Source organism: Elephantulus edwardii, unplaced genomic scaffold, assembly GCF_000299155.1.
Source record: "Elephantulus edwardii isolate Elephantulus edwardi_28Jun2011 unplaced genomic scaffold, EleEdw1.0 scaffold00308, whole genome shotgun sequence".
In the NCBI taxonomy this organism is placed as follows: domain Eukaryota; kingdom Metazoa; phylum Chordata; class Mammalia; order Macroscelidea; family Macroscelididae; genus Elephantulus; species Elephantulus edwardii.
In genome coordinates this window covers 523,064-541,665 of record NW_006400058.1, presented here as the reverse complement: position 1 = coordinate 541,665, position 18,602 = coordinate 523,064, and the positions used below count along the sequence as shown (strand labels likewise).

Below are 18,602 nucleotides of genomic sequence, written 5' to 3'. Positions count from 1 at the left end.
TCTGGACCTGGCTTCGGCGCGATGGCGGGAAAGGCTCTGCTCACGGCGGGCCGGCAGCTTAGCCAACGCGCGGGGTCTGGCGCCCCTATCCTCCTGCGGCAGGTACAAGGTGCTGGGAGGGGGAGCAGGGCTCCTGGGACTGACGCAGCGGAAGTAGGTGCTTGGGGCCCGACCTCCCACGTCCTTTTAAGGTGAGGGAGCGTCTCCATTCCTAGATTTTTGCAAAAGGAGTTGTGCCCTGGACTCGTAATTCTTTAAAAGAAGAGAGATCTGGGGGTCCGGATACTTGTGCAGAAAAAGGAAGCTTGGGGCCTTTACAGAAGTGAGTGCTGGACACTCAGATGATTGGCAAGTTGGGATTTCTTGGGCCCGAGGGAGAAAATAGTCTGGAAGACGGGTTTGGGGGTTTCTGCTTTTGGTTCTTAAGATGAGGATCGACTCCTGAGCGCACAGTGAACGGGGGTCTGGTTCTGTGTGCTCCCCTGAGCCCCACCCCCTTTCCTAGATGTTTGAACCGGTCAGCTGCACCTACACGTACCTGCTGGGTGACAGGGAGTCCCGAGAGGCCGTGCTGATCGACCCGGTTCTGGAGACCGCGACGCGGGATGTCCAGCTGGTGAAGGACTTGGGGCTGCGGCTCCTCTACGCTGGTCAGTCCGGGGCTCCAACTCTTGTGCTTGGGGTGGGTGACACCCAAGGGTGAGCCGAGAAGAAAACGTAGAATTCCCTTCCTGGACTCCTGGATTTAATGGGGGATGAGGGGAAGGGACGGAGGGGTCCCGGGTCTTCCTTACGACCTTCTGGACCTGGCCTGCCCCTTTATCCTCCAGTGAATACGCACTGCCACGCGGACCACATTACGAGCACAGGGGTGCTCCGCTCCCTCCTCCCGGGCTGCCGATCCGTTATCTCTCGCCTTAGCGGGGCCCAGGCCGACCTGCACATCGAAGACGGAGACTCCATCCGCTTCGGCCGCTTTGTGAGTTGGGGAGCTGAGACACTGGGAAGGTGGTAGTTTGGACAGCTTGGGTTTAAGGGAGCAGGGGTCTGGGGACCTGGGACCCCTGGTTTAGAAGACTTCTGATATTCCTGGGTGCTAGGGAGAATGGCACTGGAGGCCTGGGCCCCTGAATCCTGGGGGAGCCTCCCATGGTTCAGGGTTCCTGATGTCTAAGAGGATTGAGGATTGTTGCCCTTGAGAGAAGGCACCATAAACCTAGATGACCAGTAGGACAAGAGGCGGAAGTTAAGTGTGCCTGGCCAAGCCTCTTAAGTCAACAGCATTTATGGAGTTTTCCTAACGCTTTGGGGCAGCGCCTTTGGATTGGCATCTCCATAAAAGTTCATTGTTCTGCGCTGTCCAGTCGGAACTGACTCTCATAGCTGATCCTCCAGTGGGTTTGCAGAAGCAGTAAATCCCATGGGAGGAAACTGCCATCCTTCACCGCCATCGCCGCCCCCTCCCTGGCAACTAACAGGTGGATTCAAATACCTGCCTTTGGAATTGTAGCGCAGCTTCTTACCACTAGGCGGCCAGAGCGCCCTAGAGTTTTGTTGTTACTGCTGTCCAGTCAACTATGACCCCGTAGCCACACTGTGAACAGCAGTTCTGAACCCTGTCCTAACCTGTGCCATCAATTCCATCTCTAATATCTCGAGACCTAGCCCTAGAACACTTCTTCCTTGGCCTTAATCTTGGAATTGCAGCCCCCATAAAAGTTGATTGTTGTTATGTGCCATCAAGTTGCTTGCGATTCATAGTGACCCTATCTACAACAGCCCTAAACCCTGCTCTGTCCTGTGCCAATCTCACTGTTTCCGACACACCCATCCCGATTACCCCAGTCACTGAATCAATCCATCTCATAGAGGGTCTTCCCCTCCTATGCTGTCCCTACCCCCTCCCAAGCATGGTGTCCCTCTCCAAGGACTGGTCCCTCCTTACAACATGTCCCAAGTATGTTAGACAAAGCCCCAGAATCCTTGCCTCCAAGGAGCAGCCTCGTTTAACCCTCTCCAGGATTAACCTGTTTTTCTTAGTAGTCCATGGTACATTCAATACTTTTATCCAGTACCACAGCTCAAAGGCATCAGTTCTCCTTCTATCCTCCCTAGTTATTGTCCAACTCTCTGATGCATAACAACTGATTGCAAAGACCATGGCCTGTATCAGGCACACCTTAGTCTCCAGAGAGACACCATTGTTCTTCAGTACTTTGGAGAGGTCCCTAACAGCAGACTTTTCTATTGCAATATGTCTTTTCATTTCCTGGCTGCTGGTGCCAAGAGTGTTGACTGTGGAGCCAAGCAAACTAAAGCTGTGAGCAATCTCAATCTTCTCACCATCCATCCTGATGCTGCCAATTGGTCCAGTGGTGAGAATCTTTGTCTTCTTGATATTGAACCTCAATCCATATTGAAGGCTGCTGTCCTTGACCCTCTGCAGCAAGTGCTTCAGGTCCTCCTCAGTTTCAGCAAGCAGGGTTGTGTCATCTGCGTAACACAGATTGTTGATGGATCTTCCACCAATCCTGATGCCACACTTCTCCTCATAGAGTCCAGCCTCCCGGATAATTGGTACTGCATATAGGTTGAAAAGGTATGGAACTAGGACACATCCTTCGTGTACACCCTTCCCAATTTTGAATGTTGCAGTGTTTCCTTGCTCTGTTCTGCCTCCTGGTCCAAGCATAGGTTTTGCAGTGGCACGATCAAGTGTTCTGGGATTCCCATTATTCTCAGAGTCAGCCACAGTTTGTTGTGATCCACACAGTCAAACACCTTTGCGTAATCAATGAAACACAGATAGACATTCCTCTGATATTCCCTGCCTTCAGCTAAGCTCCATCTAACATTAGCTACAATATCCCTAGTACCACGACCCGTTCTAAACCCAGCCTGGACATCTGGCATGGACTTCCGGCAGTTCTCTGCTGATGTGCTGTTCCAGTCGTTTTTGGATTATCTTCAGCAGAATCTTGCTTGCATGTGAAATCAATGAGATTGTTCTATAGTTTCCACACTCTGCTGAGTCACCCTTTTTTTGGAATGGGAACAAATATAGATCTCTTCCAGTCAGTTGGACAAGTGATTGTTCTCTAGATTTCTTGGCACAACTTTGTGAGCATGTCTAGGGCAGCATCTGTTAGCTGAAATATGTCAATTGGTATACCATCTATTCTTGGGGCCTTGTATTTTCCTATTTCCTTCAAAGCAGCTTGAACTTCTTCCTTCATCACTATAGGTTCTTGCTCATATGTTGTTTCATGAAATCCTTCTGTGTCTGCCAATTCCTTTCATACAGTGACTCAGTATATTCTTTTCATCTTCTTTTAATACTTCCTGGATCATTTAATATTCTGTCTAAAGCAGACCAGAGCTCAAGGTGGCAAGGCAGCGCTGAAAAGTTGATTAGGGGCTGCAATTCCAGGGTCAAGATCAAAGGAAAAGAGCCCCTGGTGAGGAAGGAGCCTTCAGTATCAGAGGCGGTCAGGAAGGCACAGGACAGGACAAGGTTGGATCTGCTGTACATAGAGTGGCTATGAGTCCTAGTTGAGTTGACAGCACCTATCAACAACAGCTACAAAGCCAGGTGCCTGTGGCCCCAAATTTTAAGACTGGTGTAGTTTTATGGTGGGCTCTTGAGGCTCTCCCTGAGTTCTGTGCCGTAGGGGCCTTGCTGGCCTCACCCTGGTTCTAGCCCTGCTGTTGCCACATGAGTATTCTGAAGGCTTCTGCCTCCTTCCTCTTAATCAGCAGGTTTCCTGGCAGCTTTTTAACCAGACAGTATGGGTGGGGTGGAGTGGGAGTTGCCCTCGGGAGGTGGGGAAATAGCTGGCAGTGCCTCTTTCTGATCAGGGTTGCTAAAGATATTTGGCTGACACAGGATGTTACAGTCCAAGGTGAAGACCCAGGTTAGAGGGTTTTGCATTAATGAAGACAGTTAATCTGAGTGGAGTTTTTAAGAGAGATTGAGGGTGTGGTGTGGTGTGGTCAGAGGAGGTGAGCTACAGTAGTTATATGTGGTTGACTTTAAGCCTTTTTCTGGAAACTGTTTTTTTTTAAAGGATACCTAATACATAAATGAATAAATACTCCTCGTGCAAACAAGAATTTCTTGACTGGGGGAAAAGCAAATGGGTATTTCTTGGATTGAGAAAGATTATACGGTTGAATCATATTCTTAGTAAATGAATGTTGAAGGTGTTCACAATAACTTTAGTAATTTTTAGAAAGTAGCTTTACCAAGTTATTAAATATCTTTTTTCCCCAAAATTTTTTATTTTCTTATTTTTTTTTGTGTGTGTGTGTGTACCATCAAATCAGATCTGACTGGTACAGGAGAAGATTGTTCCTCCTTCTCAAGCTGAGCATCTGGTGGAAGGATATTAAATATCTTACACACATATACGGTGCACCCATTTGAAACAGTTCAGTGGCTTTTAGCATACGTATTCATTGAATGTGTTCACCCATCACTATAAACAATTGCAGAGTGTTTTCAGTGCCCACCCCAGGAGGAAGCCCAATATTCCTTGATATTTATCCCTAAGTAACCTTTCTCTTCCTCTCCAGATATTAAGCTAAAAGCTTCAAACTCCCAAACTTTCACTTGGTTTTGACTCACAGCCTTTTGGTTGGGAGCCTGGTTTGTTCTTTCAAGGCATTAAAATTTTTTATTTCTGCCCTATAGAGTTGCTCATTCTGGATATTTCATATACATAAAATGATATATTGTGTGGCCTTTTTTGACTGGCTTCTTGGGCTTAGTATATTGTCTTCAGGGTCCGTTTATGTTGCAGTAGCATCAAAATTCTATTTCTCTTCATGGCTGAATAGCATTCCATTGTATGAAATTTTGCTTACCTCATTCATCAGTGGATACAGGCATGGGGCTGTTTCCACTTTTTTGCCATTGTCAGTCTTGCTGCTGTGAACACTGGGTACTTTTTTTGTGTGTGGATGTATCTTTTCATTTCATAAGAGAGTAAGAGAGTTGGATTGTATGGTTATTCTATGTAGAACTGTTTGAAAAACTGCCTGACTACTGTATAAAAGCACCATTTGACATTGTTACCTGCAGATCAGGAAAGGTTTTGTTTCTTCACATCTTCACCAGCACTTATTGTTATTTGTTTTATTTTTTTGTGTGTGTGATCATTCCGTATCCTCTTTGTTTTAGATTATTTAGAAACATGTGGAGATGGGCTAATTTTTCTCTCCTTTATTTTCCTCCCCCTACTTTTAAAAACTTGAGTTGTGACTCATATAAAATCCATACATATACATTTTGATACATTTTTACATATGTTTACATATGTATCTATCACCCAAATCCAGGTACAAAATATACCAATTACCCCAAAGTCTTTCTTTTTTTTAAAAAAAATATGGAATGCGTGTCATCCTTGCGCAGAGGCCGTGCTAATCTTCTCTGTATCGTTCCAATTTTAGGACATGTGCTGTGGAAGCATAGCAACCCAAGTTCTTCAATAGTGAGCCAGATAGAAAATCCTTTGGATTTTATAGCCATGTGATCTTTCATAATTCCTATTATGGGTGTAAAAGCAGCCATAGGCATTTGTGTAAGCAAATGAGCATGATGTGTTCCAATAAATCTTTATATATTCTCTTTATCACTCCTTTTTACGGATGGCAGGCTGAATGGTTTGCCTTCACTCCCTTCCCTTTTCTTTCTAAGGGTTCTTTCCCTATTTTCTTTCTTTTTCACTTTAACTTTTTTGCATGGCCTACCTTTCACTAGCTATGCCTCTGTCTTAGGAAATTAATAAAACTTTTTCACTAAAAGAAATATAACCAACAAAAAGAACCTCTTTGGACACTGAAATTTATGAGTTCATGGGTTATGCAAGAGAAGTGTTGATAGCACTGTGTGCTACGAGTTGGGCTGCTACGAGAAGGTCAGTGGTGAGACCCCACCAGCTTCTCTGTAGAAGAGGCAGTTTCCTCCCGTAGGGATTTACAGCCTAGGGAAGCTGTGGAGGGTCACCCTGGGGTGGAATCCTCCAGACCACAGTGGGGTCAGCAGTTACTATTAGTAACCAGCTGAAAAGCTTTGACAGTTCATACCCACCCGGGACAGATGGAGACAGACCTGGCAGTTTGCTTTTAGAAGATCTCATCCCTGAAAACTCCACGGAGTTTCCTCTACATGGCAAGGACAAGGTTTCCAGGAGTTGATCCGGTGACAAACCAGACACTGCTGTCCAGTAAATTCAGCTCCTCGAGACCCTCCAACTGCTTTCTGAGACTGCATGTCTTTGTAAAGAGGAGAGGAGATCACACACGAGGAAACAGCACATCTTTCTCCTGTAGCGCAGCTGGCAGATTCGAACTGCCAGCCTTCCAGTTAGCAGCCTGACATTTTAAACACTGTGCACCACATCACCAGGGTTCCCCTCCCTCGCCCCTTCCTCTCTGGTGGATTCAAACTACTATATCTTTGCAGTGACAGTGTGACTCCTTACCCAGTAAGCCCAGTATGGTTACCAAATGAGACACTGAAGTTTGAATGTCATGTGTCATGAATTTTTTTAAAGAACCATTCTATTTAACATAGAAGCTTTCATGAAATGTTGTTGTTGTTGTTGTTATGTGCCGTCGAGTTGCCTGCGACTCATAGCGACCCTATGTACAACAGCCCTAAACTCCGCTCTGTCCTGTGCCAGTCGCACTGTCTCTGACACTCCCATCCCAATTATCCCAGTCACTGAATCAATCCACCTCATAGAGGGCCTTCCTCTCCTGCGCCGTCCCTCCACCCTCCCAAGCATGATGTCCCTCTCCAAGGACTGGTCTCTCCTCACTACATGTCCAAAGTAAGTTAGACGGAGCCTCAGAATCCTTGCCTCCAAGGAGCCACCCGGTTTAACCCTCTCCAGGACAAATCTATTTGTTTTCCTAGCAGTCCATGGTATTCTCAACACTCTTCTCCAGCACCACAGCTCAAAGGCATCAATTCTCCTTCTATCCTCCTTGGTCATTGTCCAACTCTCTGATGCATAACAGGTGATTGCGAAGACCATGGCCTGTATCAGAAAACCTTTCATGAAATATTCTTTTTTAAAATTAATTTTAATGAAAGTTTACAGAGACTTAGGGTTTCCACTCATTCATTGTTGCACTTTTCTCCCTGCCCACCTCCCCCCACCAATACACTCTTCTCCTTGAAAAGTAAAAGAAAAACTCTTTCATCATTATGCAATCCCTCCCCCCAAGTCCACTCCACTGGGCAGCCTTCATTCTGGACTCCTGTGGTGACAATACCCAATCATATGTCCCTTTTAAACAGTTGTCTCCCTCATCTGTTTGAATGAAGTATACATCATTCTTCCCCTCCTTCTCTGCCTTTCCTCAACCCCAATGACAGTCCCATTTTACAACAGTGGCCCTATGCAATATTTTTCCTTTTGTGACTGAGATACTTCACTCAGCATAATGTCCTCCAGGGTCACCCATTTTGAATAATATTTCACGAGTTCCTTGTTTTTCAATGCTGAATAGTATTCCATTGTGTGAATATACCAGAGCTTCTCTATATTCGTTCGTTCATGGGCACTTGGGTTGTTTCCAGCTCTTTGCTATTGTGAACAAAGCCACAATAAACATGGGTGTGCATATATCTGCCTGGGTGGTGGTTATGGTTTTCTTAGTCATGAAATATTCTTATTCCCTGCCCCCAGCGATTTAAATGTAAAAGCAATTCTTAGCTTCACATGCTATTAAAAAAAATTTACTGGTGGCCATCCAGACACAGGTCTGCTGACCCTGAGACCATTTTTTTAAAATTTTATGTGTGTGTGTGTGTGTGTGTGTGTGTGTGTGTACCGTCAAATCGGATCTGACTGGTACAGGAGGAGATTGCCCCTCTTTCTCCAGCAGAGCATCTGGTGGATTCGAACAGTGAGCCTCTGGGACTGCAGTGTAGCTTTTTACCACTAGGCCGCCAGAGCGCCCTGAGACCATTTTGTTAAAAGAACATGCCTTGGTTTATCTGAACTTCTGTGGATAGATGCTGGGTTGTTGGAAAGTTTTCTCTCTTATGAGTAAGATTGCTATGATAGTTCGTGTGTCACCTTGGCCCAACAAGTGGACCTGTCGCACCATATATCCCACATGTGTGGAGAAACTGCCGTATGGTTTTTCTTTTCTTTTTTTTTTGGAATGGTTTTTCTTGATTGATGGTGTATTTGACACTCCCCAGCCCAGCTGCATTCACTGCCTTCCGTTGATTGTGACTCACAGCTGCCCTCTAGTGAGTGTCGGGAGGAGCTCTCGTGGCTTAGTGGTAAGGAGTTGCACTGCCCACCTACAGGCTCGTGGTTCGAATCCACCAGCTGCATTGATACAGTGACTGTAACAATGGGCTCAAGTATATTGGAGACGGTGAGGATGGAAGGGCAGAGTTCAGATCTGTGGTTTGTAGGGTTGTATGAATAACAGTCAGCTTGATGGCAAATATCGATAACAATAACAGGGAGTTAATTGCCTCAAAGGCATTTAACAACAACAACAACAGCAGCAGCAGCAGCAACATATAAGATTAAGAGGAGTCCTGGTGGTGCAGTGCATAACTATTTGGGCTGCTAACTGAAAAGTCCGTTGGCTGGAATCCACCTGTGGCTTCAAGGGAGAGAGATGGGAAGTCTGTAAAGAATCACAGTGTTAGAAACCTGATGGAATAAAAATGCAAATAAAAATGGGCACGGCGAAGCAAAAAAAAAAAAAGAAACCTGATGGAAGGTTGTGATGGATTGAAACCAACAGCAGTGAGTAGAGATAGTTGATATTGGAACTTTCTAGGTGCGTTCTATTCCTTTTTTCCCTTTTAGTGGGATTTCAGTGAAAGTTTGCAAAGCAAGTTGGTTTTTTTCTCCAGCTGTTCATACTGATTTCATTTGGTGACATTTACAATGCCCACAGTATAACCACACTCTTCCCATTCGCTCCTTGTGAGCCTTGTTTCCATCCTTCCATCTTTCCTACCCCTTCCTGCCAGGGCTTTATCGCTGGACAAATGGTGCCCTATTGCTCTTATGTGTTTGTGTTATTGGTTTCCTGTCTACTGTTTGGTTAGAAGTTAAGTCACAGGAATGAGTCTTGTTCCAGATTCTAAGGGCCACTGTCTTGAATACATAGATTTAAAATGTAGGTAAACATATACATAACAGAACATCTGCCAATTCAATTATTTGCATGCATAGTTTAGTGAGGTTGATTAAACTCATCATGTTATGCAACATTATTGCTATCCTTTTGCAAATTAATCCCCATTATTACTGTAAACTTGCTGCTCTCTAAGCAATAACGCCTCTCTTCCCCCCTCCCGCCTCTGGGAACCACTGATAAGCTATGCTTTCTATGTATTTGCCTATTTCTTTGGCATGAATTTATGCAGTATTTATCCTTTGTGGCTATCTGAAATCGCCTAGCATAATATTTTTTTTAGGTCCATCTGTATTTTGACATTTCTCTCATGTTATTGAGTAGTAACTAAACCACAGCTGAACCTCTGGTGGGTTTTCAGAGTAAACCACACAGGAAGAGATGTCCCATCTTTAGGGAGAAGCTCGTGGGTTCAAACTGCCTGCCTTTGGGTTGGCAGCACAACTCCTTACTCATTGGGCCACCAGAGCTCCCTTTTGTTGTGATGTATAAAACCAAACCCATTGCATCGATTTGATTCTGGCTTAGGGTGACCCTCCATCAGGTGTCCCAGGCTGTAAATATTTATTTTTAATTGTAGTATGAGTGAAAGTTTACAAAGCAAAATTAATGTTTCTGTTCAGTCTTTCATGTTTTAGAACATTAAGTACAATAGTCACACTTTTCCCACTTCCCTGTGATTCTCATTTCCATTAAACTCTAGTTGTCCCCTTCCTGCCTTCTGGGCTTTATCCTTACACAAATGCTGCTGTTCTGATGGAGAAGGTTGATTCTTCTCAAGAGTAGGCATCTCCATGGGGTTACTGTGCACCTTAGAGGCCCGGGGGTTGTTTGGCTGAAAGTTGAGCTGCTGGGTGAGTTTTGTTCCAGGTTTGAAGGACAACTAAGGGCCACTGTCAGGGGTCCCACCAGTCTTTGTTAGACCAGCAAGCCTGACCTTTTTTCTATTTCTGAGTTCTGTTTGCATTTCCCAGCACAGTGTGTCCAGGATCTTTTATGAGGAGCCCTTTTAGAGTGGGAAGTGCTGGTAGTTGGGCACCATCTAGTACCTCTGATCTCAGAGTTATGGAAGTTGAGATTTACATCGTCCATTAGCCTTTTGGACTGTTTCTATACATCTTTGCTTTTCTTCCCTCGTCATTGTTCCACAAGGGGAAGCTCAATAGTTGTAGCTTAGATGACTACTTGTGTGATTTTAAGACCCTAGTTCTATTCACCCAAATAGAATATAGGACAGTGCGGTGGACTCTGTCATTTCTGGTGGCCTAGTGGGTGAGGAGTTGTACTGCCAACTCAGAGGCAGATGGTTTGAATCTGTAGGATGGTCAGTCTTCTTCCTTGTGATTTAGAGCCTCTGAAACACTGCTAGAGGATCACCCGAGCCAGTTCTGACTCAACAGCAATGAGAACTGAATTTTTTGAATAGCAAATGATACAGTGACAGTAGCCAGGGGCTCAGTCAGGTGGAGATCCTAGATGTAACAGGATAGGGCAAGGTTCTGAGGGTCCTATGTTCCTAGGGATGAAAGCTCATAGAGTCTCTGAGTTGTAGTTGACTTGATGGTATGTAGTAACAACAACAATAAATAAAGATCGTGCACATTTCTCCGAGGGCTTTTTTGGCAGCTGATGTCTCTGTTGAAGTGTCTCTGTCCTTTGAAAGGGGGTTATTTGTCTTTTTCTTGTTGAGATGTTGGAGTTTTCTGTAAATTCTAGAGCTAAGTCACTCATCATCTGTCATTGCCAAATATTTTCCCACCCAGTTTGTACATTTTCTTTTTACTCTTTTGGAGAATAAAAATATAATTTTATTACATAAAAATGTAATGTTTTGCAGGTCCCTGTTGCCTAGTTTATCCTCTGTGCATTTTCAGTTGTATCTGATAGTCCACTTGTGCTACAGATTGTTGTTGTGAAGTGCTGTCCAGTCGATCTGAATGAACCATGTCCTCTCCTGTGCCACCCTCCTGGTCTCTGACACACCGAAGCCCATTGCTGCAGTCACTGTGTCAATCTACCTGGTTGAGGGTCTTTTCTCTCCTTCACCGTCCCTCCACCTGAGATCAGGGTTTAGATGCCATAAGGGCTCCTGAACTTACTCCAGTTGAAAAAAAAGTCTTACAGTTTTAGATTTTACACCTAGGTCTTTGATCAATCTTGAGTTCGTTTTTGTATATGGTGTGAGGTATGAAAAAATTTTAAACATACAGAAAAGCTGAAAAAAAACCCCTTATAGTGCATGCATCCATCACTCTACCTTATTATTCATGGAAAGTACGTTCCGGTTATCAGCCCACTGTCTTCCACAAACAGAACAAAAATAAATCCCCCCCCCCTTCTACAAATGGATTTAGGAGGCAAATGTAAACGGTGCTGAGGTCTGAATAGCCACCAGGGGGCAGTAGCGGCCGTGGGAAATGCCTGGCTCCTGTGACTGCTGTGCTAATCGGCTTTGTGATCACTGCACTGGTTTCTGATTTAGTAGCAGTGGAAAACCAGGGAAGGAGCCGCCGTGGCGATGTGTTCCGGATTTGCGGCTTTAGGTGAAGCAAAGAATGAATTTGTTGAAAGAAATCTGTATAAGATTAGGCGAGTAGGATGCTTTTTTATGGTGCAGAAAAGGGCTCAGTTACCCCTGAAGAGGCTACTCAGTTTCCAGAATTGAGCTGAGAGCAACTACAACTTTCCCAAGCACAAGATGATGAATGCAGACCTCAGCAGAATCTTGAAAAGCCTAGAGCTCCAGCGGGCCCTCCGAGCACCACACAAGAAGATTCATCACAGAGTCCTGGGGAAGAGCCCACTGAAAAACCTGAGAATCATGTTGAAGCTAAATCCCTATGCCAAGACCATGCGCTAAAATAGCCTTCTTCACCAGGCCAGGAATCACAAACTCCAGGTGGCTAAGGCTGCAGCAGCACTCGAGGCCAAGTCAGGTAAGAAGGAGGCTCCTTCAAGCAGGAAGCCTGCGGTAGGGAAGAGAGGAGGAGAGAAAGCTGTATGACGTGAGGAAGAAGCTCAGGAAGCCTGTGGTGGGAGAGAAGGCTGCAGCCACCAAGGAACCAGCAACCAAGAGGAAGAAGCCAGTGGAGAAGAAGCCTGTCACAGAGGAAGTCTGCACCATAAACTCTCAAATCCTCCACTGGGACAGCTTATTTTGTATAAATACCTAAAAGGCATTAACTAGTGGGGGGGGGGGAAGAAAAGGAATTGAGCTGAGCTAGTAGGAAGGGCTACTCCTTGGAAAAAGGACATCATGCTGGAAAAGTGGAGAGTCAGTGAAAGAGAAGACCCTCAATGAGATAGATTGACACAATGAGCAGTGGGCTTGAAGATATCAGAGATTGTGAGGATGGCACAGGACAGGACAGAGTTCAGATCTGCTGTTCATAAGGTTGCTTGATGGCACCTAACGACAACAATCACTAATTAAAAGTCACCCAGGGTCACCTCGGAAGAAAAGGCTGGCAGTTTGCCTCTGAAACACACGTTTCTCCTGCATCGGGCTTGGCTCTACAGCAACCGTGTGTTTTGTTTTAGAGGCTTCTATAGGTCAGATAGTGTGTGCCTCTCACCTGCTACTATTGAGTATTCTCAAATCTACACTAAATGGAATAACAGTGTAACTTTTACCCAAAGTCCCCAGTTGTTCACAGGTTGACATCTGTCACCTCATTTCTCTCTCCAAATACTCTTTTTTCCCCTTTGAACATTCCAGAGTAAATTGCAAATGCAAATCTTGGCGTTGGAGAAGGATGTTGGTGCAACATGATGGGTGTCATTTCTTACACTTGTGATTTGTGTGAAAGTTTACAGAGCAAAGTGGTTTTCCATTCAGCATTCCTCTTTCCTGTCATTGTGTTCACTGTGTAACTCTTCCCACACCCTCCCTGTGGTTCTTGTTTCCATCCATCCCTCTATCTCTTCCTGCCATCTGAGTTTTATCACTGGGCACATTTTTTGTCTTGATGCCCTTTTGATCGTGTATGGTTGATTGTTCTAAGGGATGATTACCTCCATGGTGACAATGAACATAAATTAATGTCATTGAACTCTACGTGTGACTCTCAACTCATGACCATTTCAGTTGGAACTGATTCATAGATGATGCTCAGGTGGGTTTTCAGAGGCTGTAAACCACAAAAGAGGAGACTGCTCATCTTTCTCCTGAGAAGCAGTTAGTGGATTTGAACCACTTTTCTTTGGGTTGGCAGGGCAATGCCTTATCCACTAGGCCATGTGAAGAGTGTTGGAACAGCAGCCATTTTGTTGCATATATATTTGCCACAAGAAGTAAATTGCAAACACTACACTCCTACTACTGACTGACTTCTTGTAGGGACAAAGATGCTCTCCTATGGTAGTGATTCTCAAACTCTCAAGCTTTCAGGACTTTAGACCCATTATCACTCCTAAAAGTGATCATGGACCCTAAGAAACTTTTGTTTAGGTGGGTTCTATTGATTGATATTTACAATGCTATAAATGAAAACTGCAGAGCTTCTGAAAACACATGCATACATCATTCTCTCTCTCTCCCTCTCTCCCCCTGCCCCATCCCTCTCCTCTTCTGATCAGCCATCAGAGCAATGACGTTATTACATGTCATCCTGGAAAATTCCACTGGCTTCCAGCGGGAGAATGCGAGTGAGGAAGGACAAAAGATGTCTCTTTATTATTTATTTATTATAAAAGTAATCCTGACCTAGCAGACATGTGGGGGTGCCAGGATTCCACATGGAGAACCAATCTCTTTCAAAACCTATGTTGTACCTAACAAAAGAATATTTCTCTGATATCATTAAGTGATATCAGATATCTCTCTGATGCTCCAATTTCTCCAGTTGTCCCAGAATCTTTTTTCTCAGCTGTTGTTGGGAGCCAGGACCCTGCTGGGTAAATGCAGGGTATTTCTTGTTTTTGTGTGCTGTCAAGTAAAAACGGACTCACAGCTGACTCTCCCTTGGGTTTTCAGAGGCAGCAAGTCCCAGAAGAGTCTTGAACATACCATGGACCGCCAAGAAAACAAATGGGTCTTTCTTGGAGAGGGTGAAACCAAGTTTTTCTCCTTGGAGGCTAGGATTTTGAAGCTCTGTCTCACTTACTTTGGGCACATGGCCAGGAGACTGGTCCTTGGAGAAGGACATCATGCTCTGATGGGTGGAGGGCCAGTGCACTAGCGAAGACCCCAGGTGAGATGGATTGATACAGTGACTGGGGCCATGGGGCTGGGGGTGTCAGAATTAGTGAGACTGGCTGAGGACAGGGCAGGGGTCAGAGCTGCTGTACCTAGGGTCACTATGGGTCACAGGCGCATAACAACAACAAATCACATAGAAGGAGATTCATCTGAGGAGCAGCTGGTGGAATTGAACTGTGTGCCTTTGAGTTGGCAGTGCAGCTCCTTACCTCTAGGCCATCAGAACTCCCTTAATTCTATTTAGTTCTTTCATTCTAGAAGTTTCACATACTTTTCCCCCTCCCAGGACACTGAGGTGTGATGATCTCAACCTTCAGTGTACTCACTCCCTTTGAGTCAATTCTCATACTGCAACCCTGTCACCAGTTGATTCTGACACACTTCAGCCCTGTCACCAGTCAATTCTGACACTTTGCAGCCCTGTTGGACGCTGAGGCTGTCATTTGTCTTAAAGACTGTGTCACATTTCTGATGTGTCTGATTTTTTCAGATTGTTGTTTAGATGGGTGTTTCAAAACCTCTCTTTCCTGTTAGTGGATGTAGATGGTGGATATTTTCTTATCTTGTTAATAACACTGCCGAGCTGCATTCCATTTTACTCCTCCACCCAGGTGGTGCTATGCCCCTCCCTGGTCTCTCTTCCACTCCATTCAACTCTCTTCTTTTGTGCTCAGCCTCTTGGCTGTGGGATCTATCATGAAGTCACATATAGTTATAACTTGTTCTTTCTCATTCTGCATGTGCCATTGAGTCACCCCCGACTTAGTGAGACAGCGAAACCCTGCCCAGATGAGCCGCCCTCACACTCTATCCTGCTTGAGCCTGTTCTTACAGCCTGGGTGTCGGTCGACCTCGTTGAGGGTCTTCCTCTCGTTGAGGGTCTTCCTCTCTCCACCTCGCTGAGCATGTTCCTCTCTTTTGCTGACTCTTCCCAGCAAAGACCAGTCCCTCCCAACAACATACCAGGAATAAGTTGAAGAGCCATCATCCTTGCCGCCAAGAAGCACTCTGGCTTCCTGTCTTTTAAAAAATTATTATTAAAAAAAGAAAAAAAAATTATTATTATTATTATTTTAATAAGAGTGTACAGAGACTTTGGATTTCCATTCATTCATTGTTGCACTTTTCTCCCTGTCCCCTCCCCCTAGGTTTGCTTTTCTCTTTGAAAAGTAAAAAAAAAAAATTATTTCATTGTTATACAACCCCCCCGCCCCCGCCCCAGTCCACTCCACTATGCAGCTTTCATTCTGGACTCTTGTCATGACAATAATACCTAATCATATATTCATCCTAAACTGTTCTCTCCCTCATCTGTTTCAATGCAGTATACATTATTTATCCCGTCTTAGTTCCCCACTCCCCTCCAATGTCAGTCCTCCTTTACAGCACTGCTGGCTTCACGTCTTTCTGGCCATTCATGGTGTACATTCAATATTTTTCACCAACACCACACTCCAAAGAGCCCAGCAGGGTCCAAATCCAGCCACACTTATCGACTGCGTGACCTTGGGTTAGTGGCTTCACCTCTGTGTGTCTCAGTTTTCTCCTCTATGGAATGGGAATAGGAAATAGTACCAACCTCGTAAAGGATGTGTGCAGACTGAATGTGTGTTAACTGTTTCAAGGACAACCAGGAATAGGAGGTGGGTCTGTCAACATTCGGGCTTCTAAAAGAACGGCTCAGCCTGACTGATGGAGGAAGAGGTTTGCATGGGCAAGCCCTACACCTGCAAGGCTAACCCACTCCTGGGGGTGATTCTGACACACTGCTACCCTGTCACTCGCTCACTGCCATCGAGCCCGTTTTAATGACCCTCCACTGGGTTTCTGAGGCTGTAAATTGTAATGAGGAGACTGTCCATCCTTCCCTTGAGGAGCTACTGGTGGGACCACCAGAGTTGGACAGCCTGTGGGTTAACAGCACTGTGGATTACACAGCATTGTTGTTGTGTTGTTTGGAGCCATCAAGTCGAGTGTGACCCACAGCCACCCTGTGAATGGTAATCTGAACCCCGTCCTATCCTGTGCCGTCCTCACAATCTCATCATTCCCGAACCCATTGCTGTGGTCACTGTGTCAATCCATCTGGTTGAGGGTCTTCCTCTTTCACTGACCCTCCACTTTTCCAAGCGTGACGTCCCTTTCCAGGGATTAGCCTCTCCTAGCACCATGCTTAAAGTATGTGAGCTGAAGCTTTGTCATCTTTGCCTCTAAGGAGCACTCTGGCTGCGCTTTCTCCAGGACACATCTGTTTGTTCTTTTGGCCGCCTGTGGGACGTGCAGTACTCTTCTCAACACCATAGTTCAGAGGCATGCGTTCTGTCATCCTTATTAACCGTCCAGCTCTCGGAGGCATAGCAAGTGATTGAAAAGACCCTGGTCTGATTCAGGTGCATCTTAGTCTTTACACTGTTATCATTGCCCCTCGGTAATTTGGAAAGGTTCCTTCCTGCAGACTTTCCCAAAGTAATATATCTCCTGACCTGACTGCTGGTACCCAGGGTGTGGATTGTGGACCTGAGTAAGATGAAGCATTGGGGGACTGTGTAAAGCTGCCCTGTGGGGTTTCTGAGGCTGTAAATCTCTATGGAAGCAAACAGCCTCGTCTTTCTTGTTGCACCAGTGATCTTTTGGTTAGCAGCCTTAACCACAGCACCACCAGGGTCCTTGTGTGGGCAGGAGGTGGAGCAGTCTGGTGCTTTCAGGAAACCACCTACGTGTCCTGGAAGGAGGGTGTCGTAGGCCATCAGGCTGGAAGGGGTGCTGAGGAGCGAACTCTGCCCTGTGGGAAGTGGGGACCAAGGGGCAGGGGCAAGACTGGGGCACGGTCTTGTGGAAATGGGCTGGAGGCCGGGAGTCAGGGAAGGTTAGTGTTAGGTGGCACAGAGGAGACTGACCAAGAGCAGTCCAGTGAGCAACACGAGGTCTTTGACTGAACCTGCGCCATCATCACCACCCTCTGTGCTCACTCCTAATGCTGTCACTGTGACAATCCTTGTTGCAGACCGAGGGTCCCAAAGAATGAAATAATTTTATAATTATTAATAATGAGACAGACTACCAGGAATGATATAGAACAGAGAGTGTGAAAAACAGGGGGCCAACAGTTCCCATGACTGAAGGCCCCAAGCCATGCTTCTCTGAGTATTTATTTAGAATCATAAGGAAGGTAAGCAAAGTAAAATCACAAGGAAGTACAAAGCAAAACCAAAGGATAATGGTGAAGTCTTTTACAGATAAGGCCAAGTTCCTCTTTATGCTAATCTCAAGAGGGAGGGATTAATTTGACACAAACGAAGAACAATGTTGACTCCTAGGGAACGCCCCAATGCCACAAGGTGACCTTCAGCTTGTATTAAGCTTCCCTCATTTCCTGATACAGCATTTGGTCTACTATTATTAAATTTGGTATTCGGCTTCCCTCAAATCCTGAACCGTCCCCACCACCCTCTGTGTTCCTGTTGTCGTCCACTGTGACAATCCTGCACTGTCACCAGCCTCTGCGCTCACTCCCCTTGTCCTCTGCATCATCATCATCATCATCGTCCTCTGTGCTTGCTCCCCTTGTCATCTGCTCCATCATCCTCCTCCTCTGTGCTCACTCCCTTTGTCATCATCATCATCATCATCATCATCATCCTCTTCCTCTGTGCTCACTCCCCTTGTCATCTGTCTCCATCCTCCTCCTCCTCTGTGCTCACTCCCCTTGTCGTCTGTCTCCATCATCATCATCATCATCATCATCATCCTCCTCTGTGCTCGCTCCCCTTGTCATCTGTCTCCATCATCATCATCATCATCCTCTGTGATCACTCCCCTTGTCTGCTCCATCATCATCATCATCCTCTGTGCTCACTCCCCTTGACGTCTGTCTCCATCATCCTCCTCTGTGCTCACTCCCTTTGTCGTCTGCATCATCGTCATCATCATCATCATCCTCTTCCTCTGTGCTCACTCCCCTTGTCATCTGTCTCCATCCTCCTCCTCCTCCTCCTCTGTGCTCATTCCCCTTGTTGTCTGTCTCCATCATCATCATCGTCTGTGCTCACTCCCCTTGTCATCCATCTGTCTCCATCATCATCATCCTCTGTGCTCACTCCCCTTGTCGTCTGCTCCATCATCATCATCATCATCATCCTCTGTGCTCGCTCCCCTTGTCTCCTGTCTCCATCATCATCATCATCCTCTGTGCTCGCTCCCCTTGTCTCCTGTCTCC

At 45.7% G+C, this 18,602-nt stretch overlaps 1 protein-coding gene across 1 annotated transcript in view; it reads left to right on the top strand.

The window, feature by feature from the left end:
* ETHE1 (ethylmalonic encephalopathy 1) overlaps window positions 1–18,602 on the top strand; it is a 25,524-nt gene continuing 6,922 nt past the window's right edge. The window contains exons 1-3 of the mRNA XM_006901067.1: window positions 1–102; window positions 506–650; window positions 831–979. Of these exons, the coding sequence (XP_006901129.1) occupies window positions 22–102; window positions 506–650; window positions 831–979 (375 nt within the window). The 5' untranslated portion in view covers window positions 1–21. The remainder of the gene's footprint in view (window positions 103–505; window positions 651–830; window positions 980–18,602) is intronic.